Consider the following 23,341-nt stretch of genomic DNA (forward strand, 5'->3'; position numbering starts at 1 on the left):
TATAAATGCTGTTTTGAATTTTCTTTACAACTAAAAGAAGAAAATTAGCAAATAATGTTTCCAGACAGTTCTATTTAATACTTTACGTATTTGAGTAACTGACTAAAAAGCAAATGTTCATCAGGTTTTTTTGAGTTGCACAAAAGGAAAATACAGGGTTTGTTTGCCAAATTCATTTGGATATGAAGCCAACTTCATCAAACTTAAAAATTCTAACTCCTTGTGACCTAGGGTTCTCAAAAGAGCAGGTAGAATTAATACTGTTCTTGCATTAATGGTTCAAAGAAGTCATTATGTTTTGTTTCTTGATGCTGTAGATTTAACAACATACTGGTAGAGATATGTAACTTCTTACATGGATTAGACATCAAGAAGCCAATGTGTACATATAAACTAAAAACTTAAAATGAATACATTCAGATATTAAAGTACAAAACTATATAACAAACACAAATTTGTTAATTTTCCACAAGGACCAAAACAACACTATTAATAAAGAGTAGTCTTTTTCATCACTCTCGAAAATTCTTCCTCATTTATTTTTCCATCTCCATCATGATCAGCTTCATCAAGCATTTCCTGTAAAACAAAATGTAAATACATGAAATACATTTAAAATGATATAAATGAAGTCAAACACATATTCAAAACCAAATTTTATTTTAAATGTATAAGTACAACTAGAATTAGAATTATAATCCTAAATTATCACAAGTTATAATTACATATAAATTATAATTATAAAAATAAGCAAAATCTACCCGAAGTTCATCATGTTAAATTTTCCCCTAGTTTGAGTAACCCTCTTGATACTGGTTAGTGTTATACTTCCAGTATCATCATCATCAAATAATTTGAAAGCCTTCAATATTTCTTCTTTTTCATCTTTTTTACTCTTTTAAAAAAGAAGCAACTACATAGTCTTTCATTTATTTATTTTATCAAGCTGGACTTACTAGATCCTTGGGGTCTAAAGCAGCAATGTGCCAAGTAGCTGAGTTCTGATTTTATTTATTGGTCTTTTAACAATTATGTACTCACATCTGCCCTCAAGGTGCTTAAATGTAGAGCTTGCTGAAGTGCAGGAGGCACAGGGTGGTAGAGAATGCATCTCTTATTAAACCTAGTAATTCAGATCCTTTACCAAAAATGTAAGCTTCAAAACAGGAAGGTTGTCTCTTGCAATGCTCCTTAGAATAGTGCCTGGCAAAAACAGGCACTCAATACATGTTTGCTGAATTCAAGGCTTCCAAATTCTGGCCCCATTCTCTCTATCCTGCAATACAGCCTCATTTTTTCCTGACAGAAAACTCTTCTCCACATCATAGTCTTCTCATTACTACCCTGAAATCATATTTAATCTTGCTCTTCCTATCTCCCATCCTTAAAAACCTAGTTCCAATTCTTTCTCTATGAAACCTCTGATTGCTGCAGCCCTAAAATGTAGCAGGTTATTGCTAGTATTTCTTCGAAAAATAAAATCACAACTATATCATTTTTATACTCATAATGGCAAAAAAATCTTCAAAACTAATGGTACCAATTCTTTCTTTATCAATTTCAGCTATCATTTTTAAAATTTCTTCTTCCTTTGGTTCAAATCCTAAGGCCCACATTGCAATCTGAAATAGGAAGAAAATAAATTATAACATGCCATGATTTTATTTTAAGCTTTTTAACGCCCTATTAAGAGCTTTTCTCTTTTCTATTATGGACTGAGCATAAACATAGAAAACTAGGTCAGCAGGCCTGTGTTCCAATCCTACTGTGCCATCAGGTACATCACTGTTACACCCTGGCTTTTGCCTACTCATTTATAAAGCACAATTAAAATGCTTAACAAGATATTGTTTTGTTAACGCAGGGCAACCATATGCACTGAAGAGACTCTATATCAAGCTTTCAGAAGACTACTGTTAAAGAAAGCCTTAAAGATTGCCACAAATAATACGGTTTTAAAAATGATTTAGAATTAGAAATAATTTCAGAACCTTCTTTTACATCGATGGTTCCAGACCTATCGACATCAAATAAATTAAAGGCATCTTTAATTTCTTGCTTTTGGGATTCATTCCGTTCAATTTTTGCTGCTCTTTTCTTCCATTGATCTGAACTTGTATGGTAGTTAGATGTCTGTAATACACACACATATGGGTGAAAGAAAAATTACATAACTGGAATAGTTAGCAGAACCAGAATAATTGATGACAAACTATTAAAGTACCTATTTCCTACTATATAATGAATCTCAACAGGAGTAAGGAAGGAATGCAGTTGCTGCCAGGGGCAGCCTTCCTTGCTCTGGGGGAAAAACTTCAGCTCCGGCCCTAGCACAAGGTTACAGCTTCACACTCACCATGTCCCCAGCCGGCACTCTCAGCCGGGACCTCCCGGCGTCACCTCCCACAGCCCCGTCCAACCCAAGTCTTTACAGCTCATAAGCGGTTGCTAAGGCCGCTCTCACCGACCTCTCTCAGCCCCGCCCGCCCAGCCTGAATGATTGACATCCAGTCCATCCAATGGACAGAAAAGAAGGCCTTTAAACCAGCCCTTTCTCTCTACTCTCTACCAATAGAGTGACGTTCCCGCCTTTCGCAGTCCGGCGTTAAGCGGAACTTTTCTATCCAACTGTGTTTCTTAGCAACTAACCCTCGGCTCCACCAGAAGCCGCTCTTCGCACATGCGCAAACTGCGGACGGGGAAGGGGGCGCCCTAACCCTGGCGTTTTTGGTGTTGCTGTCCCAGCCAGAATCGCGTCTGGCCGGTGGGAAGCCGGGAACTCCAGCCTCCCGCAGGACAGGAGAAAGGAGCGAGGTTAGTAGTGAGGTGCTTCCGCTGACTGCTGAGCTAAGTCTTTCCTGAAGACGTGGGAGCCGTTGTGTTTGATTTTTCTGTCCTCTTCGGGCCAGGGAAAGGATGAGAATCTAGGGCCTGGAGGGCCTGGGGTGAATGGGTCCAGCATGTGGCTAGGAGTACTTGAGGAAGAGTGGACTGCCCTTTCTTTTTGCCGCTAGACTTTCCTCATTTTCCACAGTGCCTGGAGCTTGGCCTTCAGCCATTTACCTCCTCCCTGTTTTGGGCAGGGATTCTGGCATGGTAGACACCAAAATTTCTGTATAGCAGTGGCATAGGGCAACAGTGTCGTTGGAGGGACGTGGGTATGGGGATAAGCATGGGTCTTGGGATGTGTTTAAAGCTTCACTACATACATAGATAAACGTTTTTACGTATGTTTCGTGTAGCATTTGTTTACAAGGTAGGACTTTGGCCCCACCCATAATTACTATTGGACCCCGCCCCCCAACCCCAACACACACACACACACACACACACACACACACACACGCCCCCCACCCATAATTACTATTGGACCCCGCCCCCCAACCCCAACACACACACACACACACACACACACACACACACACGCCCCCAGCCATTTCCTTGGCCCAGACCTAAGATCTAGCCAGTTGTCAACAATGTCAGCTTGAGCTGCACTTCAGAGTCAGACACGGGTAGTCTGATTATCCAGTTGATTCAGTAACGGCCTAGACTTAGATACTCGTGAAACTTTTGTAAACCAACTCAATCTCTTGTCCAGAGGGCCGGATTTACTGCTTCTGTCCATTCTGAATTTGGCCAGGAATCAGCTTAAAGGACAGGGGAGAAAGAGTGAGGTAGGGTGGACCACTGACTTCCTGGTGGGAATGAAGAAATGAGAGAATCTTAAAACTTCTAACTTTTAATTGCTCACATATGCGGGCCCTTTTTATGCCTCCTACAATGCCTTCTCTAGAGTAAATATTTTCTAAAAATTATACTGGATTCTTCAAAAATGGATTCAGGAAGAATTCTAACGTTAGTTTTTTGTTGGTTTTTTTTTTTTTTTTTTTTTTTTTTTTTTTGTCTCACTTATCTTCCTGAAGGTAGGAGAGGAAAACAAGTGCAAAGTGCATTCTTGAAGCACTCTGTCAAATCACTTTTCATGCTTTAGTAAGTAGAAACATGGTACATTTTCCAAAACCATCAGCCTGTCTTGTTCATATTATATTCCAGACAGACACGCAAGTATTATAATCATTGATAAAAATCTCATTAGGTTTCTGGAAAATAGGTAAGGTTATCCTCATATTGCAGGTGATTTTTCCATATGAAATTACCCAGTGAAAATTAAAATGGCGTAAATTCAAGATAATTTTTGAGTTAAGTAAAATGTCACTTTAATATATGATTTTTCACATCATTTATCTCACTTGGAAAGTTGCTCTTGATCAGTTTCAAGGTCATATACTTTTTTTTTTTTTTGAGACAGAGTCTCCCTCTGTCGCCCAGGCTGGAGTTCTGTGGCGAGATCCCGGCTCACTGCAAGCTCCACCTCCTGGGTTCTTGCCATTCTCCTGCCTCATCCTCCCGAAAAGCTGGGACTACAGGCACTCGCCACGACGCCCGGCTAATTTTTTGTATTTTTAGTAGAGACGGAGTTTCACCGTGTTAGCCAGGATGGTCTCAATCTCCTGACCTCATGATCCGCTCGCCTCGGCCTCCCAAAGTGCTGGGATTATAGGCGTGAACCATTGCTCCTGGCCATATATTTCATTTTTAATACTACTATTAAAGGGATTTCTTAGACCCAGAAATGAATAGTGACCAAGTATATACTCAACCCAATCCTAATTTCTAGGATCTCTTGGATCATGTTTGATCTAATGACAATTAAAAGGCTGGGTAGTATATTAACCTATTTTTATATCACGCTATGATTTAGGCTTTTATATTTGGAATATTTACTACTAGTTAAAATGTTTTTTTTAATTGTAGGCTCAGATTCCAATTCCCAGATCTTGAGTAGGATGTAATTAGTTTCGAAAAATAGCTATTAACTAATCTAACTGCACTTTAGAACATTATCGTTATCCAGGAAAACATTAAACACATAGGCAATCTTAAATCTCCCAAATGTATTTAATGCTTTCTATATGTCATGCACTATGCCAACTACTGGGTGAGTTCAAAAGAAATAAAAGTAGAATATAAAAGATGAATAACTAAGGAATCTACAGATTAGTGGGGGAGCTAGACACAAACATAATACAATGTTTTTAATACAGGGTGTTTTTTATCTGCTTTAGTAGATGGGTATAGAAAGTACCTTGGGAGCACAGAAAGGAGGGACAACTCTACCCCAGGGCATTAGAGAAGGCTGATAGGAAATGAGGCATTTGCCTTGGGTCATGAAAGATCTATAGCATTCATGGAGATGAAGAAAATATAGAATATTCAACTCAGTATCGCTTAGTGAAAATAAATGATATGTTCTAGTGTGACAAGATCATGAGGTTTATAAGGAAAGGTGGGAGAGGAGTCATAAATTAGGTTGAGGTTAGATTATAAGGCACATATATCAAGCCAAGGAGTAAAGACTTTCTTTTTTAAGATAAATAGATGTTTTTTGGCAGTGGAGTAATTTGTTTAGGTTTGTGCTTTTTCAGTGCTAATTCTGACCACCATATGAAGGAGGAACTCTCATTGGAAGCAATTAAAGGGCCTCAACTAAGGCGGTGCCAAATAGGAATCAGGTCAACTCCGAGGATGGTTAAAACTTATATTCATGTTGGAGAAATACTAAAAGTGCCATCTGTTTTCTCTTGCTTCAGTTTTGTTCTTAAATTTGGGGTAACAAATATGGTGAAAAAAATTCATTCACTTACCAAATATTTATAGAGTACTTGCTGTGTGTCAGGCAATATTGTAGGTACTCGGGATATACGTCATTGACTAAAACTGCCTTCCTGGAAATTATATTCCAAGAGAGAGATATAGTCTGTAAAAAAAAAAAATAAGTAAATGATATCCTATTTTATAAGGGAATAAGTGTTATGTAAAAAAGAAAGTAGAACAGATGGAAGAAATCCAGAGTACAGAGGGAAAAGAGGATTTGTGGTATTCTGTAGGGTGCTCAGGGTAGGCCTCATTGAAAAGCAGAAAATTTGAGAAAATATTTGAAGGTGATATGACAATAGATTTCTTAGGGAAGAGCATTCCAGAAAGAGGGAACAACTAAAACAGAAGCATTGAGATAGGGAACATGCAAAGCATTACAAAAAGGAGGCCAGAACAAAGTGGCCAAGGGATAAAATAGTAAGTGATAAAGTCGGAAGGGTAAAGAAAGGACTGCAGAAAATTAGGGCATTGTAAGGACTTTGACTTTGACTCCAAGTGAAATGGGTAGGCCTTGCAAGATTTTGAGCCTAGGAGTGAAAGGATACGAGTTCATTTCTAAAAGGAACTCCTGTGTCAAAGGCATAAAGCTTTATTTTCTGAGTTAGAGGTTTTTAAACAGTAGAGTGACATGTTTAGACTTGTGTATTGGGAATAGACTGGAGATGAGCAAACAGTTGATTTAGATGAAGAAAAGGCTAGTCATGCCCATCAAGAAAATATTGTTATTTTTCAAAATGCAGCTCCTGAAAGCATTGCATGTCTTATTACTCTAAACTGAGTACCTTAGACAAACTGGACATAATCTTTGGAAAAGAAAACTTCTGATGTCAAAATTCCAGTTAAGTTGTCTGACTCTGCTCTTCCATTACACGACTCTGCTCTTCCATTACACACTTAGAAAGTCAAAGAAACATTAAGCTGGCAAGTAGTGAAAACAGAGAACTGTTTATGGAAAACATTGGTGCATAACAGGACATGCATAGCAGGGCAAGAATCAGATTATGTCTGTGCAATGCCAAGAAGAGTTGCCAGGAGTACTTATCATCTTTGAAATTATCCACTTTGTTATCCCCTTTGCTGTTTTTGCCTTTTTATACCCAATCTCTTAGAGGATGGGGCATTTGTGTTTTAAGTTTTTATTTTATGTTAATTATAGCCAACTGTAACCTATTCAAAATAATAATTTAGGAGCTCTTCTAAAGTTGAGAATACTAAGACTTTTTAAAAAAATTACTAAAACTTGGAATAGCTTTTTCAAATGCCAAGGCAGATTTATCTTGAACATTGATTTTTATATAAGGTTTATGTGATTTTTTGCTTATACATTAGTTTTGTTTAAATAATGTCATGCCTTTTGTATCTAGGAAACTTTTTCACATAAATTAAATACAGATTAAATTTTAAATAGCCCATGACTTTTTCCATTTGCTCTAAGTTCTCTCTGACTTTTCTACTCATAGTAATATCTTGTGATTTAAGCATAGTATAGAAAGGAAATCATAAGCAGAGACTCTGATACATGTACAAGTTAAGAGTATGAATAAGGCTTGCAAGAAGGCAGAAAGGTTTGGAAGAGGGAAACTCAGTAAAAGATTCTAAAGAACAGAGGGTGAATTACTATCATGCTGGGTGAGGGGCAGCTAAAAGGCGAATTATATAGTAGTTAATAGCATAGGCTTTGACATTAGGCAAACCTGGGTTTTAGTCCATAGCCTTTAACAAATTAGCTGTGAAATTTTGTATATGTTATGTAACTATTCTGCTTCATTTTCCACATCACTAAAATAGATTATAGTACCTCCCTCATGTTGTGAATACTACATTACATAACACTTGTAAAATGCCTCATACTTAGTAAGCTTTCATAACATGTTCAAAATGAAAAACAAAACCCAAAAGTCAAACTTTTCAAGCTCGTCCTTTCAGCAAATTATTTTGGAGCAACTGGATATCCATGAGGAAAGAAGAACCCCTACCTCACACCATTTACAAAGTTAGATTACTTATTAACATAAATATTAAAGCTGAAACAAAGGGAATAACATATTTGGCATCTCATGCTTCCTGATTTCAAAACTTACTACAAAGCTATAGTAATTAAAACGTGTGGTACTGGCGTAAGGATGAATGTATTGAACAGTGGAATTGAATTGAGAGTCCAGAAATCCATAGACATCTACAGCCAATTGATTTTTGACAAAGATGCTAAGACCACTCCATGGGGAAAAGAATTATCTCTTCAGCAAATGGTACTGGGACAACTGGATATCCACATGCAAAAGAATAAAGTTGGACTCCTACCTTATACTTTATATGTAAATTAACTCAAAATGGGTCAAAAAACTAAATATAAGAGATGAAACTATAAAATTCATTGAAGAAAACATTGGGATAAATCTTCATAACCTTGGATTTGGCAATGGATTTTTAGATATGACACAAAGAATATGAGCAAACAAAAAAATAGGTAAATTAGATTTCATCAAACAACAACAACAAAAATAGGTAAATTAGATTTCTAATTTCTTTTTCTTTCTTTTTTCTTTTTTTTTTTTTTTGAGACAGAGTCTCCCTCTGTCACCCAGGCTGGAATGCACGATCTCGGCTCACTGCAAGCTCCATCTCCCAGGTTCATGCCATTCTCCTGCCTCAGCCTCTTGAGTAGCTGGGACTACAGGCGCCTGCCACCACACCCGGCTAATTTTTTTTTTGTATTTTTACTGGAGACAGGGTCTCACCGTGTTAGCCAGGATGGTCTCGATCTCCTGATCTTGTGATCTGCCACTTCGGCCTCCCGAAGTGCTGGGATTACAGGCGTGAGCCACCGCGCCTGGCCTAGATTACTAATTTCTAACTAAAAACTTTTGGTCATCAAAATACGTAATCCAAAGAGTAGAAACTAACTTACAGAATGAGAGAAAATATTTGCAAATCATAGTTTGATAAGGATCTAGTGTCCAGAATGTATAAGTAACTCTTACAACTTACCAACAAAAGACTAACTGCTCTGTTTTTAAATGGTCAAAAGACTTGAACAGACATTTCTCCAAAAAAGATACACAAATGACCAATTCACATGAAAAGATGCTCAATATGAAGGAAATGCAAGTCAAAAACACAGTGGGATACCACTTCACATTCACTAGGATATCTATAATATTACAAAATATTACAAAAGCAAAAATGACAAGTGTTGAGTATACTGGACTGATTATTTCCCCCTCATGCTACCCCCAATTCATGTCCTTCTAGCATCTCAGAATGTGATCTTATTTGGAAATAGGTTCTTTTTAGATGTAATTAGGTAAAGTGAGGTCATACTAGATTAAGGTGGGCCCTAAATGCAGTGACTGGTATCACTGGGTTATAAGAAGTCCATATGAAACAGAGGCAGAGGTTAGAGTTATGCAGTCAGAAGCCCAGGACCACTAGGAGCAACTAGAACCTGGAGGAAGCAAGGAAGGATTCTTCCCTTGATCCTTCAGGAGTATGGCCCTGCCAACATTTTGATTTTGGGCTTGTAGACTCCAGAACTGTGAAAGAATAAATATGTATTGTTTTAAGCTACCCAGTTGTTTGTGGTAATTTGGTATGGCAGCCCTAGGAAGCTGATGCAGTGAGGATGTGGAGAAATCAAAACCCTCATACATTGCTGGTGGGAATGTTCAGCTATTATGGAAAACTGACAGTTCATTCAAAAGTTAAAGATATTTGCTCCTCTTTTTCATGCCTGTGGCTGGATGTCCCACAACACTATAGGAAATATGAGTCAGGCCTTTTGCATTAAGCAACCAAGAATGAGAGACTCCGCCTTTTCACCCAAATCATGAATGACCAGTGAAAGCAAGTTATTTCAGAGGAAGAAGCAGCCCTTGAAACGTTAAGGCTTAGGCTTGAAAGTTGAAGAGCAGGAATCTCTCTTTCAAAGACCCTAGAGCATAAACCTTTGTGTGGCCAAGTGGGATCAGCCCTCAAGGGCACATGCCAAGGACAGAGCAGCCCATGTAGACAGCTTTGGAGGGCATGGGGATGTGGGGAGTTAGGGGTAGCTCCTCATTATTTGTTGGGTGAGTATAGGGGTGAAGCTCAGTGGCAGTCAGGCACATCTTCAATGACAAGCTGTCTCCCCTACATGTTTAGCATATATTATTAGAACACGCCCTATGTCCCCGCTCCTGACCTGCCCCTACCATTTGGGCCTTATAAGGCCAAGTAATCTGGCAATAAAAGGCAAATGTGAGCATGCTTTCTTTAAGATGCATCATAAATGGTTTTCTTTAAGTGAATGAAGACTTTGACAGAGAAATACCTTTGTAAGTAAACATTAAGAACGCTGGCTGGGTGTAGTGGCTCACACTTGTAATCCCGGCACTTTGGGAGGCCTAGGCAGGAGGATCACTTGAGCCTCGGACTTCGAGACCAGACTGAGCAGCATGGCAAAATCCCATCTCTACAAAAAAAAAAAAAAAAAAAAAAAAATGCAAAAATTAGCTGGGTGCGGTGGCATGCGCTTGTAGTCCCAGTTACTTGGGAGGCTGAGGTGGGAGAATCACCCAAGCCCAGGAGGTCGAGGCTGCAGTGAGCCATGCCACTGCACTCCAGTCTAGGTGACAGAGCAAGACCCTGTCTAAAAAATAAAAATAAAAAGAATGCTAATCATTTCTAGGTTCGCTGTGACTCATTGTAATACTGGGGATCTCCCTTGTAACACTGGAACTAGAAGACAGTGACAAAAGCTATGTCAAGCATTCATTATTCTGAAGAGCAGGAGAAATGCCACATACTTTTCCCATTGAACCTGTGGTGGAATAATCCATGGTTGTGTCTTGCTTTGAACAGACTTTTGTTCTCAGCACTCCTTAGGATGAATTTTTATGCTTCATTTCCATATCTCTCTGCACAATTAGATTGGGAACTCCTTGAGGGCAGAGTGTGTATAATCTTTGTCTTTGTAATCCCAGCAGTTAACACAGTGCCTTCTGGTATGCTGTAGGTGCTTAAGAAGGTACTCACTGAATGCATGAATGAATGAATGAAATGAAGGAATGACTAGGAATGTTTGTAGTGCTATAATATATAAGGGGATATACTCTGGTTTACCATTTAGTCTCATAATAAACAAATAGTCTTTATCATCTGGTAATGTTTTCCTTTGTGTACTATGACCATTTCAGTTGTTTGGGCATCACCATTCTATGACAACTGTCTTCAACCTGGAAAGTTACCACAGAAATTGTTACATGACCAAATGGTACACCTGTCTTGGCAAACTGAGAAGGCCAAAAATGATTCCAGACAATCATACTCAGCTGATGCCGTGCAACCTCTAAAGCTGGTCTTATTCACATTTGGTATTATTTCTAAATTTCATGAGCTTGCATTTCCTTGGAATACTCATGGCTGAAAGAGTAAAATAAAATGAAATATTTCTTAAAAAAAAAAAAGTTAAGGAATTACCACATGACCCAGCAATTCCACTCCTAGGTATATAACCAAAAGAATTGGAAATGAGCACTCAAGCACATACTTATATACACATGTTCATAGAAGCACTCTTCACAATAGCTGAAAAGTGGAAACAATTCAAATGTCCATCAATGGGTGAACAGATAAGCAAAATGTGATACATAACTACAGCCATAAAAATGAAGTACTAATACTACAACGTGGATGAACCTCAAAAACATGCTGAATGAAAGACACAAAGGTCACATATTATATGATTCCATTTCTATAAATATCCAGAACAGGTAAATCATAGAGACAGAAGATTGGTGGTTGTCAGTATCTGGGGGAGAAGGAAACAGGGAGTGACTGCTTAATGGCTAATAGAATTTTCTTTTTGGGAGATCAAAATGTTTTGGAGGTAAATAGAGGTGGTAGTTGTGTAACATTGTGAGTGTACTAGATGCCACTGAATTGTACAGTTTAAAATGGTTACCTTTATGTTAAATGAGTTTCACTTCAGTTAAAGACTACAACCATAAAGCTTTTAGAAGAAATATAGAAGAATAAATATTCTGCTTAGGAGTAGGTAAAACTTTCTTAAATAGATCACAGAAAGCAATCTTATAAAAAAAATTTAAAGATACATGGACTACGGAAATAGGTTGCTAGGCAGTATTAAGGGGCACTTGAGGTTTGAGGTCCATGAACTTAAAATGCCACTAATGAGCATAGTTGTGTTTTTCTGTTTATTTTCAGCTGCACCAGGGCAAGCATGGAGTAGACAAGGTTGAATTTCATCAAGATTAGTAGCTTTGCAAGGTGAGTAAGATGAAAAGAAAGAGGAGCAAGGAATTTGAGGGCATGTTATATGTGCAATGGAGTGATTGCAATAATTAACAAATGGAATTTAAACCAGGTAAATAGGGAATTGATAATATGGGGGTTAGAGGTGAAGGAAGGGCAACCTAACATGATAAGATGTTAGCTGGAAGACATAATGGGTCTCAGGATTGTTGAAGTTAGAGTCCTAAAGTATATTTTGATGCTGCATTTTGTTTTTTGTTTTTTGTTTTGTTTTGTTTTGTTTTGGAGATGGAGTCTCGCTCTGTCACCCAGACTGGAGTGTAGTGGGCAACCTCACTCAGCTCACTGCAACCTTCGCCTCCCAGGTTCAAGTGATTCTCATGTCTCAGCCTCCTGAGTAGCTGGGATTACAGGCATGCACCACCACACTCAGCTAATTTTTGTATTTTTAGTAGAGATGGGGTTTCGCCATGTTGGCAAGGCTGGTCTTGAACTCCTGACCTCAAGTGATCTGCCTGCCTTGGCCTCCCAAAGTGCTGGGATTACAGGTGTGAGCCACTGTGCCTGGCCTGATGCTCCATTTTGATGCTGTGTAGAGATATGCCTGAGTATATTATGAATTTTTATTCTACAGAATTGAAAATTTCACAAAAGAGGATTTGAAACTTAATTCACACAATTCATTATTCGTTGTCCTAGACAGTACTAGTTTTCTTCCTTAGTCCTTAAAAGCCTATTGGAAGCTACTCTTGAGGAATACAGGTTGCATATCCCTTATCTGAAATATGTGGGACCAGAAGTGTTTCAGATTTTTTATTTTTTCAGATTTTGGAATATTTTCATTATTTACCAGTTGTATTAGGGTTCTCTAGAGGGATAGAACTAATAGGATATATGTGTATATGAAAGGGAGTTTATTAAGGAGAATTAACTCACATAATCACAAGGTGAAGTCCTGTGATATGCCATCTGCAACCTGAGGAGCAAGAAAGCCAGTAGTGGCTCAATCTGAGTCCCAAAGCCTCAAAAGTAGGGCAGCTGACAGTGCAGCCTTCAATGTGTGGCTGAAGGCCTTCTGGCAAACCACTGGTGTAAGTCCAGGAGTAACCTGGTGTAACCTGGAGTCTGATGTTCAAGGGCAGGAAGCATCCAGCACGGGAGAAAGATAAAGACTGGAAGACTCAGTAAGCCAGCGTATTCCACCTTCTTCCACCTGCATTTTCTAGCCATGCTGGTAGCAGATTGGATGGTGCCCACCCATACTGAGTGTGGGTCTTCCTCTCCCAGTCCGCTGACTCAATGTTAATCTCCTCTGGCAACACCCTCACAGACACACCCAGAAACAATACTTTGCATCCTTCAGTCTGCAGTTGATACTTAATGTAACCATCACACCAGTTGAATATTCCAAATTCAAAAATCTGAAATCTGAAATGCCCCGATGAACATTTCCTTTGGGTGTCATGTCAGTGCTCAAAAAGTTTCAGATTTTGGAGCATTTTGGATTTGGGATTTTCAGATTTGTGATGCTCAACCTGTATCGTGTTATGGCCTGCTGTTGACCTTAAGATAGATCTTGAACTATGCTACTCTTCAGCTTCAAGGATTAATTTAGGTATTATAGAAACAAATTACCAGTGATGTGGCCAGTACTAGAGGAAAAGCAAAAGTCTAAGAGTTGTTTGCTGTTTAATATTTGACATTTAAAAGATACATATTACCCAAGAATCATCAAGTTTTAGAGTTAGAAAAGAAAATTTTACTACAGATTATCATCTATAATCTTAGCTCCTTAGCTCCGGCACTTTTAAGTAACAGGGAGCTCACACCTCACAAGGCAAGTTATTTTATTAATAGACAGCTTTTCAATTAAGGAGTATCTTGTTGAGAATTCTTTTTATTGGGCTAAAGTCTTTCTTGTAACTTTCTGTTCACTTTATATGTGAATTCTGAAATATGCAGATGAAGTACAATTGCTCTTGAACCTCCCTTTAAGTAGTATTTTTTTTCTTTATAATCTATTCAGTAACCAAATCCATCCCCTTCCCTCCATCCCTCTTCCGCATTTCTCGCCTAGATAACTATGGAAGATTCTTAATTGGCCTCGTTACCTCCAGTCTGGTACTTGTCTAGTCAGTCCTCTACAGTGTTATCAGTGGTAATATATCCAAAACATTACAATTATTATTGTTATTAAAACAAGAACTCATAAAACACGGTGCCAGATATTGTTCTAAGTACTATATTCACTCCTTATAATGACTCTATGAAATAGCTTCTATTATTATCCCTATTTTTTAGATATGGAAACTAAGGGATAAAGTACATAACATGCTGAAGGCTATATAGCTAGTAAGCAGTAAGATTAAGTTTACACCCAGACTTCTAGGTTTAGAGTACATGTTTTCAAACACTACATCAAGTTGTTTCGTGATCTTTTTTATTAAAAACATTTAGGCCGGGCGCGGTGGCTCAAGCCTGTAATCCCACCACTTTGGGAGGCCGAGACGGGCGGATCACGAGGTTAGGAGATCGAGACCATCCTGGCTAACACAGTGAAACCCCGTCTCTACTAAAAAATACAAAAAACTAGCCGGGCGAGGTGGCGGGTGCCTGTAGTCCCAGCTACTTGGGAGGCTGAGGCAGGAGAATGGCATGAACCAGAGAGGAGGAGCTTGCAGTGAGCTGAGATCCGGCCACTGCACTCCAGCCTGGGTGACAGAGCAAGACTCCGTCTCAAAAAAAAAAAAAAAAAAAAAAAAATTTTAGTGGTTCCCATTACAGGATCAAGTTTAAGCTCCTTGCTCTGGCACATAATGCCCTTCATAAACCAACTCCTTTCGTCTTCTAGAGCTTCATCTCCTACTGTTCTCCACCACCTGTTTTTTTTTGTTTTATTTTGTTTTGTTTCTTTTCTGTGACCCAGTCTCACTCTGCTGCCCAGGCTGGAGTGCAATCGCACCATCTCGGCTCACTGCAACCTCCACCTCCTGGGTTCAAGTGATTCTTCTGCCTCAGCCCCACAAGTAGCTGGGACAACAGGCCCGTGCCACCACGCCCGGCTAATTTTTGTATTTTTAGTAGAGACAAGGTTTCACCATATTGGCCAGGCTAGTCTGGAACCTCTGACCTTGTAATCCACCCGCCTCGGCCTCCCAAAGTGCTGGGATTACAGGCATGAGCCACCGCGCCCAGCCGCTCCACTACATTTTTTATATTCTCATAAAACCAGGCTACTTCTATTTCCCCTAATACACTATGTTTTTTCACATATATGTGCATTTACTACTGCCTCCTTCAACTTGTAACTCTTTCCAGTTATTTTTCAAGACTCATTCCAAGAATTGCTTTCTTCTGGAAACATTGCCTATGGCCCTCATGCTTCATTTCCTCTGTTGGATGGAGTGCTTCTCTTCCATTCCCCCATACCTTTATCATTAATAGAATAATAATACTATATCATTGCACTGACCCTTTTTTAATGGAAATGATATGTACCTCAAAAGCAGGAAGCACATTTTATTTTTATTTCTATATAATAAAAACTGAATGAAGTTCCAAGTTTTTATTTTCTTTGCAGATCATGATACATGGTGATGGCTTGCAGAGTCATAAACAAAAGAAGACACATGGGACTTCAACAACTTTCATCATTCGCGGAAACAGGAAGAACTTTCCTAGGCCCACTAAAATCATCCAAATTTATTATAGATGAAGAATGTCATGAAAGTGTATTAATCAGTTCAACAGTAAGGCTTCTTGAAAGTTTGGATTTAAGCAGTGCAGTGGGACAGCTTCTCAATGAAGCAGTTCAAGCACAAAATAACACATATAGAACTGGAACCAGTACTCTTTTGTTTCTTGTTGGTGCTTGGAGCAGTGCAGTTGAAGAATGTCTTCATCTTGGCGTCCCCATTTCTGTAATAGTGTCAGTAATGTCAGAAGGCTTAAAGTTTTGTAGTGAAGAAGTAGTTTCTCTTCAAGTACCTGTTCACAATATATTTGACTGTATGGACAGCACAAAAACATTTCCTCAACTTGAAACATTTAGTGTAAGTTTGTGTCCTTTTCTACAGGTCCCTTCAGATACTGATTTGATAGAGGAAGAGCATGGTCTCAGAGATGTTGCCTCTCAAACATTGACCATTTCCAATCTTTCTGGGAGACTTCTTAAATCATCTGAATTCTTTAAACCTCAGGCTAAGGTTGAAGCAGATAAGAACACATCACGAACTCTGAAAAACAGCCTGCTTGCCGATACCTGCTGCAGAAAGTCAATACTAATCCACAGTAGGCATTTTAATGGGACAGATAATACTGAATGGGTAAGCAAACCAGATGGATTTCAAGAACATGTTACAGCTACTCTCAAAACTTACAGATGTAACGATTTGGTAGAGTTGGCAGTAGGCTTGAGTCACGGAGATCACAGCAGCATGAAGTTAGTAGAAGAAGCAGTACAGTTGCAATATCAGAATGCTTGTGTGCAACAAGGCAACTGTATAAAACCATTTATGTTTGACATTTCGAGAATTTGTACTTGCTGTCTACCAGGCTTACCTGAAACTTCTTCTTGTGTTTGTCCAGGATATATCACTGTTGTGTCAGTATCTAATACTCCTGTGATCAAGGAATTGCAGAATCAGCCTCTCCGAGTAGTTCTCATTGAGGGTGACCTCACAGAGAATTATCGCCACCTGGGATTTAATAAGTCTGTAAATATTAAAACAGCATTAACTAGCATGGAGCTTCAAGAAGACAGCTCAGAAGAACTGTGGGCAAATCACGTATTACAGGTGTTAATCCAGTTCAATGTGAACCTTGTCCTGGTACAAGGAAATGTGTCTGAACGCTTAATTGAAAAATGTTTAAACAGTAAGCAGTTGGTAATTGGCTCAGTGAATGGCAGTGTGATGCAGGCTTTTGCAGAAGCTGCAGGAGCAGTACAGGTGGCCTACATTACACAAGTGAATGAAGATTGTGTGGGCAATGGGGTCTGTGTGACCTTCTGGAGAAGCAGTCCCTTGGATGTTGTAGATGGGAACAACAGAATCGCAATCTTATTAAAAACAGAAGGAATTAATTTGGTTACAGCTGTGCTCACTAACCCAGTTACTGCACAGATGCAAACCAAAGAAGATAGGTTCTGGACATGTGCCTATCGTTTGTATTATGCTCTAAAAGAGGAAAAGGTCTTCCTTGGAGGTGGTGCAGTTGAATTTTTGTGTCTTAGCTGTCTTCAAATTCTTGCGGAGCAATCTCTGAAAAAAGAGAACCATGCCTGCTCAGGGTGGCTCCATAATACTTCCTCTTGGCTGGCTTCATCTCTGGCAATATACAGACCAACTGTGCTTAAATTCCTGGCAAATGGATGGCAGAAATACCTTTCAACTCTCCTATATAATACTGCCCATTACTCGTCAGAATTTGAAGCCAGCACATACATTCAGCATCATCTGCAAAATGCCACAGACTCTGGCTCTCCTTCATCTTACATCTTGAATGAATATAGTAAACTAAATAGTAGAATTTTAAATTCAGACATTTCAAATAAATTGGAGCAGATTCCAAGAGTTTATGACGTTGTTACACCAAAGATTGAGGCGTGGCGTCGAGCACTGGATTTAGTATTGTTAGTGCTTCAGACAGACAGTGAAATAATTACTGGACATGGACACACACAGATAAATTCACAGGAATTAACGGGATTTTTGTTTTTGTAGTGTTATTGGCTAAGTCTTTGGAAAATAATTTTTCATAATATGTCATGCTAATAATAAGTGTATTGCTAGCCAAGTCATGGTGCCTAAAATGCCAGCTATTGCCAAGAAGAAAATAGTTGATGTCTGTCAATAACTGTGCATGGTCTGAGATTTTGCCCTATTTATAAGCTAACAAGTTAGTCTGTTACTGTTTCATGGGATACTACAGAAAGCACAAGACACCTGGGTCAGAAACAAAGGACTATTATTCACAGCAAAAGCTGTAGCCAGAGCTTCATGTTGGTTTTATTCAGTTCCTTATTTTTCTAGTTCCCACAGGAGGAACACAAAGGGCCCATGATGAAAGCCTGCACACAGTGGGTTATATTGTAAGACAGAAAGACTGAGCTTGGGATATTAACTGCTTTTGTAGTAAGCAAAAAACATCCTGGTCTTTGTCCAAAGGGAGTTATTACCCCATACTTTGAGATTGCTTAGTGTAAACACAAGCCTGGGACATGGACTAGGTAAAGATAAAGTCCTTGCATTCTTGGCATACCCAGTAAGTATGCAGGGACACTCAGAGCCCATAGCGGATAGTCTCTTCCAACAATCTGCTCCTCAGCCCAACATGTTCTTGGCCAAACTTGAATTTTCACATCAGTATGCCACTCCATCAGCTACTCTGATTAACCTGACAGGTTGTTTATTCATTACCAAATTTGTTCATTTGGTCTCATATAGCAATTAATGAAGGCTGTTATCAGACACAACAGCAGGATGAAGCCAACCTGCAGTATTAACCTCAGTCCTGTCCCCCAAGGTCTTGACTCAGTCAACTCTAAGTTCCAAGGGAGGATCAATAGATCTTTTTATTAGGCAGCCTGAAGGTAGTGAAGGACCAATTTATTATACATTATGACCCAATAAAGGGAGCTTTGACTGACCTGCTGATATGTGGTGTTATTGCCAATAATTATGGGTGCAATAGCTGGGCCAAAAAACAGACCCTGTTCCCTATAGAGAGCCCTTCTATGGCTTATTTTCCCCGCATACAAGTACATAACCCCAAAGGGTCCAGGTTACTCTAGTTCAGAATTATTGTCAAACCTGATTTAAATCATCATATATGGATTTCAGTCACATAAGTAGTGTTACCGAGTAGTTGCAGCCTCAGTTGCTATACATGGTATAATCCAAGGCCACTCAGACAAATTTAGAGAAGCGTAAGATCAGTCAGAATGAAACAAGATTGTGCTGGTCCCTGTGTTTCTACATGTTCACATCTGGGAGCTGCCATTGATGGCATCATATATTGTCTCCTATACTGATAGAGTCTTAGTAAAAAGTGTTGAGCCTCCTTTTTGCTGGCAAGGCCAAAGAGACAGCATTTATTTGTTTTATTGCCAAAGGATTGAGTGCTATAAATCTCTCCAGTCTGGAAAATGACTGGTCAAACAGGGCCCTAAATTTTGTCTGGGTTTACCAGCCATTCCTACTGGTAGAGGTATGAAAACACCACAGTCAAAGCTGTTGGAAGTGGCTTCTGATTTCAACCACTAGAACATCATCTGCGGTTGACCTTTGAACAATGCAGGGGACAGGGATGACAACCCCCTGCACAATCAAAAATCTGCATATAACATTTTTGTTTTTTTGGAGACAGAGCCTCCCTCTGTCACCCAGGCTGGAGTGCAGTGGCATAATCTTGGCTCACTGTAACCTTGCCTTCTGGGTTCAAGCAGTTCTCCTACCTCAGCCTCCCAAGTAGCTGGGACTACAGGCACCTGCTGCCACACCCAGCTAATTTTTTGTATTTTAGTAGAGACGGGGTTTCACCATGTTGCCCAGGGTAGTCTCAAACTGAGCTCAGGCAATCCGCCTGCCTTGGCTTCCCAAAGTGCTGGGATTACAGGTGTGTGCCACCATGCCCAGCCTGCATATAACTTTTGACTCTCCCAAAACTTTACTAATAGCTTAACTGTTGACCATAAGCCTTACCAATAACACATATTTTGTGTATGTATTACATACTTTATTCTTACAATAAAGTAAGTTAGAAAAAAAAGAAAATGTCATCAACATCACAAGGAAGAGAAAATAACACTATTCATTAAATGGAAGTGGATCATCATAAAGGTCATCCTCATCATCATCTTCATGTTGAGTAGGCTGAAGAGGAGAAAAGAAGAGGGGCTGTTCTTGCTGTCTCAGGTGGCAGAAGCAGAAAAATATTAATGTGTAAGTGAACCCATGCAGCTGAAACCTATGTTGTATGATGATATTTTGGTCAACTGTGGACCACATATATATATGGTGGTCCCATAAGATTGTAATACCATATTTTTACTGTACCTTTTCTGTATTTAGGTATGTTTAGACACACAAATACTTAACATTGTGTTACAGTTGCCTCTGTTATTCTGTACAGTAACATGCTGTGCAGGTTTGTAGCCTAGGATCAATAGGCTATACCGTATAGCCTAGGTATGTAGTAGGCTGTACCATCTTGGTTTGTGTAAGTACACTCTCTGATGTTTACACAACAGTGAAATCACCTCATGATGCATTTCTCAGAATGTATCCCCTTGGTTAAGCAACACAGGCCTGTACTTTCAGTTTTGATTGATTGCCCAACTCAGCCTCAATAAACTTGTATTTTTAATCTAGTCAAAGTTTTATTTTCTTATTGCTGATACCATTTGTTTCAGCTTTGTGGACTCCTTGACTTATCAGCCACAGCCAAATTTCCTGTTTTCTAGGGTCCTGGAGAATGCTGCTTCATTGTCATGTCAATGTCTTCTGCCTCCCACCCTGAAGTGTGTGAGCAACAACCAAGACACCATTTGGGTGGCTTGTTTTAATCCTACCTCTCACTGTTTAGCCTCTAAACGTTCATTAACAGGTAAGAGGGAAGCCTACTCCCCTCTTCTTTTCCCACTCTTGGATGAAAGCATTCACTACTGAATCCCAGAGAATGTTCTCATATCTCCTAATCTAGCCATCGAGGCCTTCCTGTTTTCCAGTATTAAAACTTAGATACACTAACTTTTAGAGTTTATTTGAGCAGGTAGTGATTTGTGAATGGAACAACTCCAGACTGCAGGCAGTTTGGGCTCCAATGAAGGGATGCCAGGGGAAAACTTTTATAATGTGTTCATGGAAGCAAGACAAAGAAAATATTTGACAGGTTAAGGTGGAGCAGTAGCTTTAAATTCCCTAGTTAGAGGTTTACTGGCAATTTCTAAAGTCCCTAGTTAGAGCTTAGTTGTCAATTTCTGATAGATTATGCTGAAGTTTCATTTTCCTAGGCTAGGGCCTTTCACCCTGATTTGGGGTTCAGTTTGTTTATGTAGGAACTCAGGATATTAGAGTTATTTTAACATCAGAAAGCCATGACTCTGTTAGCCAAAATTGTCAAGAACTGTGCAATGTCTGAGATTTTACCCTACTTACAAGATGTTTTGGTCTGAATGTGTTCCCCCAAAATTTGTGTGTGGGGAATTTTTTAATTCCCAATGCAACAGGATTGAGAGGTGGGGCTTAATGGGAGGTGTTTAGGTCATGAAGGCTCCACCCTTATGAATAGATTAATGCCGCTATAAAAAGAGCTTCCAGAAGTGGGTTCACCCTCTTCTGCCATGGGGGGATTCAGTGTTTGTCTGTTTTTGTCTTTCTGCCTTCTGCCATGTGAAGACAGTGTTCTCCCTCTCCAGAGAATGAAGCATCCAAGGCACCATCTTGGAAGCAAGGACTAGACCCTCATCAAAACCCTTGATCTTGGACTTCCCAGGCTCCAGAACAGTGGGAGATAAATTTTTGTTTCCTATAAAATACCCAGTCTGTAGTATTCTATTATAGCAGTGCAAAATGAACTAGACACATGCTAACAAATTAGCCTGTTAAAATTTCATGGAATGCTGGCAGAAGACATGAGACTCATGGGTCAGAAACAAAGGACTTTATAGTATCCAGAGCTTCATGTTGATTTGTGTCAGTCCCATGTGCTTCCCAAATCTCACTGTATGACACAAAGAGCCCATAATGAATGTCTACACACATAGTGGGTTGTGGTACAGGAGAGGACCACTAAGCTTGGATGAGTCACTACTGGTATAGTAAGCACAAGCAAGCCTATTTTTTGTCAGGAGGAAGATATTACATCATTCTGTAAGATTTCTCACTGCAAACACAACTCTTAGAAATGGCCTAGAAAAAGAAAGGGCAATACCTGGCAAGACTGTGCAGGGATGCTCAGAGCCCATAGTGGACTACCTGTCCAAAGAAATTCTTTGTCTTTTGCTACTTAGCCATAAATTGAATATTTAAAGATTAAATTACATGTGTGATTTTTGGAATTGAATATTAGAGGAGCCCTGGGAAAATAGTTAAAATAGTAGTAAGAGTTACTGATTACCTGCCATTTTCCAGAAACTGTTTTAAATCCTTTACATGCTGTATTAATTAGATAGGACTGCTTTAATGAAGTACCACAAACTGGGTACAGAAATTTATTTTTTCAAAGTTATGATGAATAGAAGACTGAGATTAAGGTGTGGACAGGATTTGTTTCTTCTGAGGCCTCACTCCTTGCCTTGTAGATGGCCACTTTCTTGTGTCCTCAGTCTTCCCTCTGTGTGTGCACATCCCTGGTGTCTATTTTTGTGTCCAAATTTCCTCTTATAAGGACCCCAGTCAGACTGGATTAGGGCCCACCCCAATGGCCTCATTTTAATTACCTCTTTAAGGGCCCTATCTCCAAATACAGTCACATTCTGAGATACTGGGAGTTAGGGCTTTAATATATTAATTTAAGGGGACACAAACCCATAATACATATATTCTCTCAATCTTTGCAACATCCATTTTCTCCGTTTTATAGATGAGGAAATAGCCTTAGTATGGTTAAGAAACTGGCCCAATATCTCACAGCTGGTAGGAGGCAGCACTGGGATTTGGACCAAAATTTTATTGGCTCTGAAGTCTGTGTCCCTAAGCATTAATTATGACATGAAACTTTTTTTTCTGTAAGGTAACAACAAAACAAGAAGAAAAGAGAATGCCTGGTTTATTTATAGGGCTAATTTAAATGTGTTAGAAATGTACCTTGATTATCTTCATGCTTGGGAATGGCAAAATAATATCATTTTGTATTGTGCTAAATAATGAATTTTTTTGCTTTAGTGGTTGTTTAAATGTGACCACATGAAAACCTTGCACAGGCAATCATCTCAGTTATATATATAGCCTTTGTTCTATGTTGGAATAATAACAATGTTGAATGTTAAACTGTTTTTAAAAATAAAATGTATGATTTTACCTAGGTAGATACTGGTACTTTTATTTTCCCTCTGTATAACATTAAAACTTATTTTTGTTAAAATATTATACATATTATGAGTGTTACTAATATTAATTGACATAGATGTTCAGTTCAGTTTATATAATGGAATTTTTATGAAGTTGGTACTTGCATATATTAGTAGTGCTAAATATTTATTAAATTCATGCATTAATATTTTCCTTTGAAATTAGAAGTCTTACCCTAATAGAGATTTTATTAATTTGTTTTGTTTCTACATCCTAAAAAACTTTATACTATCATGGAGTTTATCTGCCATTTTAAAAATTCTTATAATAACAAGAAATACCTTCAAGTTTTAATTATT

General features: G+C 38.9%; 1 protein-coding gene and 1 long non-coding RNA gene across 3 annotated transcripts; one reads left to right on the forward strand and one right to left on the reverse strand.

Moving 5' to 3' along the window:
• Positions 1–296: 296 nt before the first annotated feature.
• Positions 297–2,475, reverse strand: LOC100430934 (uncharacterized). The gene is made up of 2 exons (XR_003729775.2): positions 2,357–2,475; positions 297–579 (listed from the first exon to the last, which is right to left on the reverse strand). It is a non-coding gene; the product is annotated as an uncharacterized LOC100430934 (long non-coding RNA).
• A 147-nt stretch (positions 2,476–2,622) lies between these two features.
• On the forward strand, positions 2,623–22,999 carry BBS12 (Bardet-Biedl syndrome 12). 2 transcript variants are annotated; one of them, XR_001444956.3, is made up of 4 exons: positions 2,623–2,814; positions 11,923–11,985; positions 20,435–20,577; positions 21,389–22,999. XR_001444956.3 is itself a non-coding variant. In XM_015139174.3 (4 exons), exon 3 carries the CDS (start codon positions 15,561–15,563, stop codon positions 17,691–17,693), a length of 2,133 nt encoding a protein of 710 aa, XP_014994660.2. In that variant the 5' UTR covers positions 2,623–2,814; positions 11,923–11,985; positions 15,551–15,560; the 3' UTR covers positions 17,694–20,577; positions 21,389–22,999. The 2 variants fall into 2 exon arrangements, 1 of the variants encoding a protein (XP_014994660.2); XM_015139174.3 differs by having other exon boundaries at positions 15,551–20,577.
• Positions 23,000–23,341: the final 342 nt, after the last annotated feature.

This window comes from Macaca mulatta, chromosome 5 (genome assembly GCF_049350105.2).
Source record: "Macaca mulatta isolate MMU2019108-1 chromosome 5, T2T-MMU8v2.0, whole genome shotgun sequence".
Lineage (NCBI taxonomy): Eukaryota > Metazoa > Chordata > Mammalia > Primates > Cercopithecidae > Macaca > Macaca mulatta.

Bases quoted from the DNA above. Each gene is read 5' to 3' on its own strand.
- BBS12 (XM_015139174.3), top strand. From the start codon at position 15,561: ATGGTGATGGCTTGCAGAGTCATAAACAAAAGAAGACACATGGGACTT.